The 13384-nt window shown below is 47.3% G+C and overlaps 1 protein-coding gene across 1 annotated transcript; it reads left to right on the plus strand.

Annotated features, from left to right (window-relative positions):
- Positions 1-613: 613 nt before the first annotated feature.
- Positions 614-3855, plus strand: LOC119317590 (putative aminoacrylate hydrolase RutD). The gene is made up of 4 exons (XM_037592073.1): positions 614-1348; positions 1641-1730; positions 3205-3272; positions 3365-3855. The coding sequence occupies exons 1-4, from the start codon at positions 614-616 to the stop codon at positions 3504-3506; spliced, it is 1035 nt and encodes a 344-aa protein (XP_037447970.1). The 3' UTR covers positions 3507-3855.
- Positions 3856-13384: the final 9529 nt, after the last annotated feature.

Consider the following 13384-nt stretch of genomic DNA (forward strand, 5'->3'; position numbering starts at 1 on the left):
TGAAGGCAACACGTCTTCAATTCGTTCCGGTGTTTGTAGTCGCCCCTAACTTGTCCACAGACCTAGTTATGATTTTTGTTAGTTATATCCAAATACCGATTATGTATTGCCGCCATGACAGATTATGAAGAAAGTTTCTCTGGGAAAGAAAACTATGTCCAAAGACCGAGAAATGCTGAAGGAGCAGCCGGCGCGTCACATTGGTAGGATGGGTTTGTTGCACCAAGCCACCAATCCAAGCTAACGTACGCGCATGTGTCGATTGTGGTAGATCACTAAACCCCACTAAACCCGCCCCCTGTTCCTTCTCTGTTCCCGTTGGATCCCTTCTTTGCTGCTGCCCTGTTCCTCCCTCGATCGCCACCCAACTCCCACCCGTCCTCCGGCCAGTCGCCGTCGGTAGCCGCCGTCGACGTCACCGGTCGTTACAACGCCCGTCGTCGCGTTCTCACATGTCACAGCTGAGAGCTGACCCCTGCTCCTCCCCCACTCCTCCCCTACTAATACAAGCCCGGCCACTGCTCCGAGTTCAAACACCTGAGCCGCAACGTCACGCGCTAGCACACTACAGCCAGCCACGCACGTAGGCCGGCACGGCAAGATCGCAGGGAAGATGGTGAACTTGATCGAGGCGCAGAAGCCGCTGCTGACGGGCATGATGAGGCTGGCCGGGCTCCGCCCCATCGACGTCGAACTGGAGCCGGGCACCACCATGCACGTCTGGGCTCCCAAGCACCACGCCGGCAAGAAGGGCACCACCATCAGCCCACACGACGCCAGCGCCGCCGCCACAGGGGGAGACGCCGCCGCCGCCGCGGCCAAGAAGCCGTCAGGCGGCCGTCGTGGGAGCAGGAGGAAGGGCCCCGAGGCGAAGCCCAACGTGGTCCTCATCCACGGCTTCGCCGCCGAGGGCAACGTGACGTTCCAGTTCAACTTCGGCGTGCTGGTGTCGCGCTACAACGTGTACATCCCGGACCTGCTCTTCTTCGGCAAGTCGTCCAGGACGGACAGCGCCGACCGGTCCCCGGAGTTCCAGGCGCGGTGCGTGGCGGCGGCGCTGGCGCGGCTTGGCGTGGCGCGCTGCGACGTGGTCGGGTTCAGCTACGGGGGCATGGTGGCGTTCAAGCTGGCGGAGGCGCGGCCGGACCTGGTGCGGTCGCTGGCCGTGTCCGGGTCCGTGGTGGCCATGACGGACGCCGTGAACCGGGAGACCATGGAGCGGCTCGGCGCCGGGTCCTCCGCGGAGCTGCTCATGCCGGAGACGCTCCAGGGCCTCAAGGCGCTCTTCTCCGTCTCCATGTACCGGAAGATGTGGTTCCCCGACAGGATGTACAAGGACTACCTCAAGGTAATCAATCAAGCACACCTATATATGTCTAAAACTCTAAATGCATGCTGATTTGGAATTGCTTATTAGCTAAATGTGAATGTTAATTTTGGAATTGGCATGGTAGTTCATTTTCTTTCTTACTCAAATGCTGATTTTCTTGAATTGTTGTAACTTGAAATTTCTCATGTTTAGAAATACTAATACACATATGTAGTGGTTTTTTTTTGAGGGGCACATATGCAGTGTTGGTTGGGGTAGTTTGGGTGGTTAACTGATGCAGGTATATGTGTTTTGCTTTGGTGATGAGTAGGCGATGTTCACGAACAGGAAGGAGAGGCTGGAGCTGCTGCAGGGGTTGCTAGACAGCAACATGGACGCAAAGATGCCGACTTTCCAGCAGGTAAGTGAGCAGTGCCTTTGCTCAAGTCAAACCAAGCAACACCTACTACTATATTGTTGTGTTCACCGGCCTGTCTTACACAGGCCCGACTGAAACGAAATCAGTTGCCTAGTGTCTAGTGAGCGCGACTGCCAAATTCAATTGCAAATATGGCACCATCATCACAGCTTTATATGCATGGCATGGCATGGCATGACAGTTTCTGCTCATCTAGGAACCATGCAAACTTTTCTTTAAGCATGTTACTAGTATTATCAATGAGCTGCCTCCGTAATTAGTGACTTTGCTCCCGTTAGGCAACCTACCGTTGACTGAGTACATATATGTATGGGCAATGCTTGTGGGAGTAACTTCAACAGTAACTTTGAGTTCAACTCAACAAATTTGTCTATGTGTCAATGAGTTAATAACGAGAGAGGTAGTTCTAGTAATTTAGCTACTTAGGCTAGTCGTAATGGCAACTATCATATACTAGAATCATGCATATGATACTAGTGTATGATACTACATCCGTAATGCATAGTACTCCCTTCGTTTTTATTTAGTCCGCGTATTAGCTTTGGTTAAAGTCAAGCTTTGTAAACTTTGACAAAGTTTATAAACAAAAATATTAACATATACAATAACAACTCAATACCATTAGATTTATTGTCGAATGTACTTTCACATCATATAGACTTGTTATGGTAAATGTTTATATTGCTTTCTATAAAGTTGATCAAACTTTGCAAAGTTTGACTTCTGTCAACTCTAATATGCAGAGTAAATAAAAACGGAGGGAGTATCATATGTTAATATCTTCATTTATTAGCATGCATGACACATACTAGCACAACATTTAATATAATACGGTATCATGATATGATACTCAACCCTCTCTTTCTTCATTTAATTCTATGTCACCTCATCAAATTTGCCTAGTTGGCATGCATGATACTAAGTACCTATGATACTCCCATTACAACTAGCCTTACTGTAACATCACATCTCCCAATGCAATATGAGTCTATAATCTAATAAATGAAGCTTTGCATGACACCACACCTAAATTACTACTACTCATTATGAAGGTAGTAACATAGCCTAGGGATATGTGTATATTGCTAGTGTATATAACTTTCCACTGTGGCTAGTCAGGGACTGAAGATAGGAATGGCTGATCCATTTTTGTTAGAAGAACAAAATGATATCTATTCCAAGGAGGGTTTCTTCGGTAATGCTCGGCTATGGGCTTTTAATCTGTGCGGTCCGTGGGCTCTAAAGCTGAGATGGGCCGAGTGCTTGGGCCCTTTATCTAAGCTAGGCATGTCTCGAAATAAAAATTCTAAGCTAGGCCACCACCTGCTGCTTGTGCAACCTAGCGCTGAATTTGTTTTTTTCGAGGAAGAAATGCTGCTGAATTTGGTTTATCCATTAAAAAGCATGGAATTATTCTTTTTCTGAAAATAAAACTGAATTGCTGGCGTGGTTGCAGAAGATAATGCTGATCTGGGGCGAGGAGGACAAGCTCTTCGACATAGAGCTGGCCAAGAAGATGAAAGAGTAAGCTTCCACTACATCTACATGCATTCCAGCTCAACCAAAAACCAAAGCCACGTAGCTGAGCAAAGCTGACGGTGCATTCGCGTTTGCAGGCAGCTGGGCGAGAAGTGCTACCTGCAGGGCATCCCCAAGGCGGGGCACCTGCTCCACCTGGAGCGCCCGTGCGCCTACAACCGCCAGCTCGGCAAGTTCCTCGCCCACGTCAACTCCCAGGAAACCCAAGCCACCAGTTGAACCGATCACCACCATCTCGGTCGTTCTAGAGGAGGAGGATGATTATTTTTGCAAGCAAAGCAGGTGGCCTGTCAACGTTAGTTCGTCTGCAACACGCGCCGCGTTCCATGATTGCCCGCAGAGGTCAACCCATGGATGTGAAGCTGGCCATTACTACTACTACTACCGCTAGCTAGCTAGGTCTACAGGGCCACATTCCGTCGCCCTGCAGAGTATTAAGTGATGAGTTGACGCCACGCTCGACGTGGCGTTGATGGCGGTTTATTTCCTCCTGTTCCTGCAGACTGTTCGCTTTGATGCTGCTCCTACTACGTACATGACTTTTGTGGACGCCGTCGTGGTGCGAGTACCTCTCGTTGTTGTTGCCCACGAGGAAACGGTACCGAGTCGTGGATGATGATGCTGCTCCTGCTCCTTGGGTGTGTGTGTGTGTGGGCGGGCATGGCACACCTCGTTGGACCGGATCTGGCGTTCGTCTGGTTTCCGCGAGAAACCCTAACCCTGGAAGCGCCTTCCGGAAAGCGGAAAGTGGGGGCTCTCGCGCGCGCGCAAGACAAACGAGCGGGGCCCCGCGCTTCGTGGAGTGGACTATCCGTATCAGGCACAGGAACGAGTAACCTCACCAGTCAGATCGATCGTCCCGAGCAGGCGGTCTCGATCGTGGGGCGGTGGGATTCTTAGTAGGTCCATCGTACGGTCCACCGGCGCACCAGCAGCGGCGAGTGTCTGCATGACGACGCTACGTCGGGCTGGTGGACGAGCATCCGATGTTGGCCCGTTCGGGACAGGTTTCCACCCTCCCCGTTCCATCGCGTCGCCGGACGGACGACGGACCGCGCCGCGTGCACGCGTGCATGCGCGTACGCGTACACCCGCTTGCCGGTCCTCGGGCAGGGGCCCAGCAGGACACGGGCTGGCACGCGGCTCGTAAAAATTCGCCAGCCCCATGGTACTCCCCGCGTCTGCATGCCTGCCCGGGAGAGAAATCAACAGCACTGTACTCTCCAACTCACAAGAAAAAGAAAACTGTGCTCTCCGGAGGAGGAGGAGGACGATCTTGGATCTCGGCGGCCTACTGGACCACGCGCAGCTGGCTGGAGCTCATGCTCCTCCTGCCGTCCATGTGTGAGCTGATCGACGTGATTACTGTGGCTAGCTGCCATGCCAGAGCGTCTGGCCGAGGCCGTGGCCGGCCCGGAAGGCGCCGGCGCGCGCCCGGGTCCGCGCTCTGGCGCAGGACGTGTGCTCGCCTTTTCGGCGCGATCGCCGCATCTCGATCAGCCGGGACCTCGGCTACGGCGACCTGCGCGCCGGCTCGTGCAGCAGCGGTGGCCTGCCCTGGGACTGGGGACTAGCAGCTAGCTCATGCACGCGCCAAACCCCAGGAGACGGAGAGCACGCAGTGATTGAAGTTGAACTGCACGCCGACCGACCGACCGTCTCATCTCACCTCATGCCGTACAGTTTACAGTTATCAAGTGCGGCAGGATAGGAGTTCGTCAAAAACGCGGAGAGAAACAAGATCTAGCTGAAGCTCTCTCGAGCCTGAGGCCATGCTTGGATCCAGGGACTATTTTTAGTCTGACTAAAACTAGTCTCTTTTAGAGGCTAAATTCCAATCATCCCTGACTAAAGAGAGGCTAGAACTAGTCTTGAGACTAAAAAAATTTAGTCAGGGGAACCCTACTAAAATATGGATTAGTCCTCTCTCTCCTCATTTAACTCCTCTCCTTTAACACATGCGAGTTCGGGATTGAAGGGTTTGGAGGATAATAAATGCTCATTAACACATTTTAGTCTATTTAGTATTTGTATCCAAGTATGGGTGAGGCTATCAAGTTTTAGTACCACTACTTTTAATCATGGGACTAAAACGTATCCAAGCACCCTTCTAAGCCGCACTGCGTACCTTCTTGGTTACATATCCCTGAAGTTAATATGGGGCGGCCGCACTTCATCAAAGTTCAAGCCTGGTACACACATACGGCGGTACGTACGAGCGCGTCATACATTCCATTCCCATGCATGGCGGTGTACGTACCAACTCTACTCCTGCTGATACGGACCTACACCAAATGTATCCCCGCTGGTGCAGTGCTGCACTGCACTGCTCTCGATCGGCATTTGACTTGCGTCGTCGAAATCAATCAATGAGCAGTGCTGCGAGTAGCGGCTAGGCTAGGCTGGTCCATGCGTGCGTGAGCTCACACGCTCACGCTTCAAGTCTCGCACGGCACGGCGCAGGGCTTGCGTCGTCCGTCCGATCCAACGGACCGCAACGTATACGTACAAATACTATTTGCAGCTAGGCTGGGCACGTAACGCAACGTACATGTACGGGGACCGTGGTCCTTTGCGGGTTTTTTTAACACATTTTTTTCATGCAGTTTGTGCTGCCAACTTAACTGTGGTTGGATGGTTAGAGGAATTGTGGTATCCCAGCTCATCAGGTTCAAGTCCTGTTGCTCGCATTTATTTCTGGATTTATTTCAGAATTTCCGGCGATGCGCGTTTAGTGGGAGGAGACGTTCCCGTCGATGACGAGGTGCCTACGGTGACTTCGTCAATTTCAAGATGATATGCCGGCTCAGTCTTTCGGAGGTGTTCATAGGAGTAGGGTATGCATGTGTGTGTTCACAGAGGTGAGTGTATGCGCGTCCTGTTGCAATCTCTCCAAGCGGGGTTTCCCTTCTTGTTGTGATATATCCGAATCGTTTTCTTCCTTTCCAAAATAAGGCCTTTGGTGCAGTTGCAACAAAAATCCCTAAAATCGGCTACTGCTGGCTGTTGGCGCCATCGCAACACCACTCGTGTTGCAGTTATTGCAATTGCAAACTTGGCTTGTGTTGCGAGAGCAACAAAATCCCTTTTGCTCTGAGCACGCCGCCGCTCACCACAATAGAGCACAAAGATGCCCGAGTAGCACCACATCCATTGTTGCAGAAGCATGTCAGAGTAGCGCGCCGCTCACATGTTGCAGAAGATGGGCCCCTCTCGCAGCAATGGCGTGGTGGGCGACTTGATGTGGATCTCGACGAGGGATGCACAGGGAGCTGCGCCCTGGCTCACATTCTGCGTCCAGGGTAAGTGTGTGTGTGATGACGGAGCTCACCGCTTAGGAAGAGGATGATGCGCCTCAAGGAGTGGATGTGGTGGTTGGCCTCGCGGGATGTGGAGAGGCTGCTGCGTGCAATCAAGGTGAAGAATGGTTGAGCTATTCTTGATGATGGGGATAAGATGAAGATGGAACTATCATGGTCCCCACCAGGACACGTGTCGAGTGAACGAAGCGGTCGACATTGTGCTGCAGTCCGTCGAATGATCCCAAATGTTTCCATAACTTAATACGCATCTGATATGTCTCCAACGTATCTATAATTTTTGATTGCTCCATGCTATATTATCTACTGTTTTGGACATTATTAGGCTTTATTATCCACTTTTATATTATTTTTGGGACTAACCTATTAACCGAAGGCCCAGCCCAGAATTGATGTTTTTGCCTGTTTTAGGGTTTCGGAGAAAAGGAATATCAAGCCGAGTCCAAACGGAATGAAATCAACGTGATTTTCTCAACGAACAAGACCCAGAAGACTTGGGCCCTACGTCAAGAAAGGAAACAGGAGGCCACGATGTAGGGGGGCGCGCCTACCCCCACCAGGCGCGCCCTCCACCCTTGTGGGCCCCCTGTTGCTCCAGCGGCGTACTCCTTCCTCCTATATATATCCACGTACCACCAAATGATCAGATACGGAGCCAAAACCCTAATTCCACCGCTGCAACTTTCTGTATCCACGAGATCCCATCTTGGGGCATGTTCCGGAGCTCCGCCGGAGGGGGCATCGATCACGGAGGGCCTCTACATCAACACCATAGCCCCTCCGATGAAGTGTGAGTAGTTTACCTCAGACCTACGGGTCCATAGTTAGTAGCTAGATGGCTTCTTCTCTCTTTTTCGATCTCAATACAATGTTCTCCCCCTTTCTTGTGGAGAACTATTAGATGTAATCTTCTTTTTACGGTGTGTTTGTTGAGACCGATGAATTGTGAGTTTAGGATCAAGTCTATCTATGAACAATATTTGAATCTTCTCTGAATTCTTTTATGTATTATTGGTTATTTTTGCAAGTCTCTTCGAATTATCAGTTTGGTTTGGCCTACTAGATTGATCTTTCTTGCAATGGGAGAAGTGCTTAGCTTTGGGTTCAATCTTGCGGTGTCCTTTCCCAGCGACAGTAGGGGCAGCAAGACACGTATTGTATTGTTGCCATCGAGGATAACAAGATGGGGTTTTCTTCATATTGCATGAGTCTATCCCTCTACATCATGTCATCTTACTTAAGGCGTTACTCTGTTTTTAACTTAATACTCTAGATGCATGCTGGATAGCGGTCGATGAGTGGAGTAATAGTAGTAGATGCAGGCAGGAGTCGGTCTACTTGTCTCGGATCTGATGCCTATATACATGATCATACCTAGATATTCTCATAACTATCCTCAATTCTGTCAATTGCTCAACAGTAATTTGTTCACCCACCGTAGAATACTTATGCTCTTGAGAGAAGCCACTAGTGAAACCTATGGCCTTCGGGTCTATCTTTATCATATTGATCTCCTACTACTTCGTTATTTCCTTTGCTATTTACTTTGCCTTTATTTTACTTTGCACCTTTATCATAAAAATACCAAAAATATTATCTTATCATATCTATGAGATCTCACTCTCATAAGTGACCTTATAGGGATTAACAACCCCTATTTGCGTTGGTTGCGAGAATTTATTTGTTTTGTGCAGGTAGGAGGGACTCGCGCGTAGCCTCCTACTGGATTGATACCTTGGTTCTCAAAAACTGAAGGAAATACTTACGCTACTTTGCTGCATCATCCCTTCCTCTTTGGGGAAAACCAACGCAGTGCTTAAGAGGTAGCAAGAAGGATTTCTGGCACCGTTGACGGGGAGTGAAGGAAATATGCCCTAGAGACAATAATAAAGTTATTATTTATTTCCTTATATCATGATAAATGTTAATTATTCATGCTAGAATTGTATTAACCGGAAACATAATACATGTGTGAATACATAGACAAACAGAGTGTCACTAGTATGCCTCTACTTGACTAGCTCATTAATCGAAGATGGTTATGTTTCCTAACCATGAACAAAAGAGTTGTTATTTGATTAACGGGATCACATCATTAGAAGAATGATGTGATTGACATGACCCATTCCATTAGCTTAGCACCCGATCGTTTAGTATGTTGCTATTGCTTTCTTCGTGACTTATACATGTTCTATGACTATGAGATTATGCAACTCGCGTTTGCCGGAGGAACACTTTGTGTGCTACCAAACGTCACAACGTAACTGGGTGATTATAAAGGAGCTCTACAGGTGTCTCCAAAGGTATATGTTGGGTTGGCGTATTTCGAGATTAGGATTTGTCACTCCGATTGTCGGAGAGGTATCTCTGGGCCCTCTCGGTAATGCACATCACATAAGCCTTGCAAGCATTTCAACTAATGAGTTAGTTGCGAGATGATGTATTACGAAACGAGTAAAGAGACTTGCCGGTATCAAGATTGAACTAGGTATTGAGATACCGACGATAGAATCTCGGGCAAGTAAAATACCGATGACAAAGGGAACAACGTATGTTGTTATGCGGTCTGACCGATAAAGATCTTCGTAGAATATATAGGAGCCAATATGAGCATCCAGGTTCCGCTATTGGTTATTGACCGGAGACGTGTCTCGGTCATGTCTACATTGTTCTCGAACCCGTAGGGTCCGCACGCTTAAGGTTTCGATGACAGTTATATTATGAGTTTATGAGTTTTGATGTACCGAAGTTAGTTCGGAGTCCCAGATGTGATCACGGACATAACGAGGAGTCTCGAAATGGTCGAGACATAAAGATTGATATATTAGACGGCTATATTCGGACATCAGAAGTGTTCCGGGTGATTTCGGAGAAAACTGGAGAGCCGGAGGGTTACCGGAACCGTACCGGGAGAAGTAATGGGCCATATGGGCCTTAGTGGAGAGAGAGAGGGGCAGCCAGGGTGGGCCGCGCGCTTCCTCCCCCCTGGTCCGAATTGGACTGGGAGAGGGGGGCGGCGCCCCCTTTCCTTCTCCCTCCCCACTTCCTTCCCCCTCCTAGTAGGAGTCCTACTCCTACTAGGAGGAGGACTCCTCCTGGCGCGCCAATAGGGGCCGGCCGGCCTCCTCCCCTTGCTCCTTTATATACGGGGGCAGGGGCACCCCTAGACACAAGTTGATCCACGTGATCATATTCTTAGCCGTGTGCGGTGCCCCCTTCCACCATAATCCTAGATAATATTGTAGCGGTGCTTAGGCGAAGCCCTGCGACGGTAGTACATCAAGATCGTCACCACGCCGTCGTGCTGACGGAACTCTACCCCGACACTTTGCTGGATCGGAGTCCGGGGATCGTCATCGAGCTGAACATGTGCTAAAACTCGGAGGTGCCGTAGTTTCGGTGCTTGATCGGTCAGGCCGTGAAGACGTATGACTACATCAACCGCGTTGTTGTAACGCTTCCGTTGTCGGTCTACGAGGGTACATAGACAACACTCTCCTATCTCGTTGCTATGCATCACCATGATCTTGCGTGTGCGTAGGATTTTTTTTGAAATTACTACGTTCCCCAACAGTGGCATCCGAGCCCAGGTTCTATGTGTTGATGTTATATGCATGAGTAGAACACAAGTGAGTTGTGGGCAATATAAGTCATACTGCTTACCAGAATGTCATACTTTGGCTCGGCGGTATTGTTGGACGAAGCGGCCCGGACCGACATTACGCGTACGCTTACACGAGACCGGTTCTCCCGATGTGCTTTGCACAAAGGTGGCTAGCGGGTGACAGTTTCTCCAACTTTAGTTGAACTGAGTGTGGCTACGCCCGGTCCTTGCGAAGGTTAAAACAGCACCAACTTGACAAACTATCGTTGTGGTTTTGATGCGTAGGTAAGATTGGTTCTTGCTTAAGCCCGTAGCAGCCACGTAAAACTTGCAACAACAAAGTAGAGGACGTCTAACTTGTTTATCAGGGCATATTGTGATGTGATATGGTCAAGACATGATGCTAAATTTTATTGTATGAGATGATCATGTTTTGTAACCAAGTTATCGACAACTGGCAGGAGCCATATGGTTGTCGCTTTATTGTATGCAATGCAATTGCGCTGTAATGCTTTACTTTATCACTAAGCAGTAGCGATAGTCATGGAAGCATAAGATTGGCGAGACGACAACGATGCTACGATGGTGATCAAGGTGTCGCGCCGGTGACGATGGTGATCACGACGGTGCTTCGAAGATGGAGATCACAAGCACAAGATGATGATGGCCATATCATATCACTTATATTGATTGCATGTGATGTTTATCTTTTATGCATCTTATCTTGCTTTGATTGACGGTAGCACTTTAAGATGATCTCTCACTAATTATCAAGAAGTGTTCTCCCTGAGTATGCACCGTTGCGAAAGTTTTTCGTGCTGAGACACCACGTGATGATCGGGTGTGATAGGCTCTACGTTCAAATACAACGGATGCAAAACAGTTGCACATGCAGAATACTCAGGTTATACTTGACGAGCCAAGCATATACAGGTATGGCCTCGGAACACGGAGGCCGAAAGGTCGAGCGTGAATCATATAGTAGATATGATCAACATAGCGATGTTCACCAATGAAACTACTCCATCTCACGTGATGATCGGACATGGTTTAGTTGATTTGGATCACGTAATCACTTAGAGGATTAGAAGGATGTCTATCTAAGTGGGAGTTCTTTAGTAATATGATTAATTGAACTTTAATTTATCATGAACTTAGTCCTGGTAGTATTAGCATATCTATGTTGTAGATCAATAGCTCGTGTTGTTGCTTTCATATGTTTATTTTGATATGTTCCTAGAGAAAATTTTGTTGAAAGATGTTAGTGGCAATGATGCGCATTGGATCCGTGATCTGAGGTTTATCCTCATTGCTGCACAGAAGAATTATGTCCTTGATGCACCGCTAGGTGACAGACCTATTGCAGGAGCAGATGTAGACATTATGAACGTTTGGCTAGCTCAATATGATGACTACTTGATAGTTTAGTGCATCATGCTTAAAGGCTTAGAATCGGGACTTCAAAGACGTTTTGAACGTCATAGACCATATGAGATGTTCCAGGAGTTGAAGTTAATATTTCAAGCAAATACCCGAGTTGAGAGATATGAAGTCTCCAACAAGTTTTATAGCTAAAAGATGGAGGAGAATCGCTCAACTAGTGAGCATTTGCTCAGATTGTCTGGGTACTACAATTTCTTGAATCAAGTGGGAGTTAATCTTCCAGATAAAATAGTGATTGACAGAATTCTCTAGTCACCATCACCAAGTTAGTAGAACTTCGTGATGAACTATGATATGCAAGGGATAACGGAAACGATTCCCAAGCTCTTCATAATGCTGAAATTGACGAAGGTAGAAATCGAGAAAAACATCAAGTGTTGATGGTTGACAAGATCACTAATTTCAAGAAAAGGGCAAAGGGAAGAAAGGGGAACTTCAAGAAGAACGGCAAGCAAGTTGCTGCTCAAGTGAAAAACCCAAGTCTGGACCTAAGCCTGAAACTGAGTGCTTCTACTGCAAAGGGACTGGTCACTGGAAGCGGAACTATCCCAAGTGATTGGCGAATAAGAAGGATGTCAAAGTGAACATAAGTATATTTGATATACATGTTATTGATGTGTACTTTACTAGTGTTTATAGCAACCCCTCAGTATTTGATACTAGTTCAGTTGCTAAGATTAGTAACTCGAAACGGGAGTTGCAGAATAAACAGAGACTAGTTAAGGGTGAAGTGATGATGTGTGTTGGAAGTGGTTCCAAGATTGATATGATCGTCATTGCACACTCCTTATACTTTTGGGATTAGTGTTGAACCTAAATAAGTATTATTTGGTGTTTGCGTTGAGCATGAATGTGATTTGATCATGTTTATTGCAATACAGTTATTCATTTAAGTAAGAGAATAAATTGTTGTTCTGTTTACATGAATAAAACCTTATATGGTTACACACCCAATGAAAATGGTTCGTTGGATCTCGATCATAGTGATACACATATTCATAATATTGAAACCAAAAGATGCAAAGTTAATAATGATGGTGCAATTTATTTGTGGCACTGCCGTTTAGGTCATATTGGTGTAAAGCGCATTAAAAAAATCCATACTGATGGGCTTTTGGAATCACTTGATTATGAATCAGTTGATGCTTGCGAACCATGCCTCATGGGCAAGATGACTAAGACTCCGTCCTCTAGTACAATGGAGCGAGCAACAGATTTGTTGGAAATCATACATACTGATGTATGTGGTCCGATGAATATTGAGGCTCGTGGCAGGTATCATTATTTTCTGATCTTCACAGATGATTTGAGCAGATATGAGTATATCTACTTGATGAAACACAAGTATGAAACATTTGAAAAGTTTAAAGAATTTCAGAGTGAAGTGGAGAATCATCGTAACAAAAATGAAAGTTTCTACGATATGGTCGCAGAAGTAAAATATTTGAGTTACGAGTTTGGCCTTTAGTTAAAAACAATGTAAAATAGTTTCACTACTCACGCCACCTGGAACACCACAACATAATGGTGTGTCCGAACGTCATAACCGTACTTTATTAGATATGGTGCGATCTATGACGTCTCTTACCGATCTACCAATATTGTTTTGGGGTTATGCATTAAAGACAGTTGCATTCACGTTTAGAAGGGCACCATCTAAGTCACCATCTAAGTCCATTGAGACGACACAATCTGAACTGTGGTTTGGCAAGAAACCAAAGTTTTTGTTT

Source organism: Triticum dicoccoides, chromosome 6A (assembly GCF_002162155.2).
Source record: "Triticum dicoccoides isolate Atlit2015 ecotype Zavitan chromosome 6A, WEW_v2.0, whole genome shotgun sequence".
In the NCBI taxonomy this organism is placed as follows: domain Eukaryota; kingdom Viridiplantae; phylum Streptophyta; class Magnoliopsida; order Poales; family Poaceae; genus Triticum; species Triticum dicoccoides.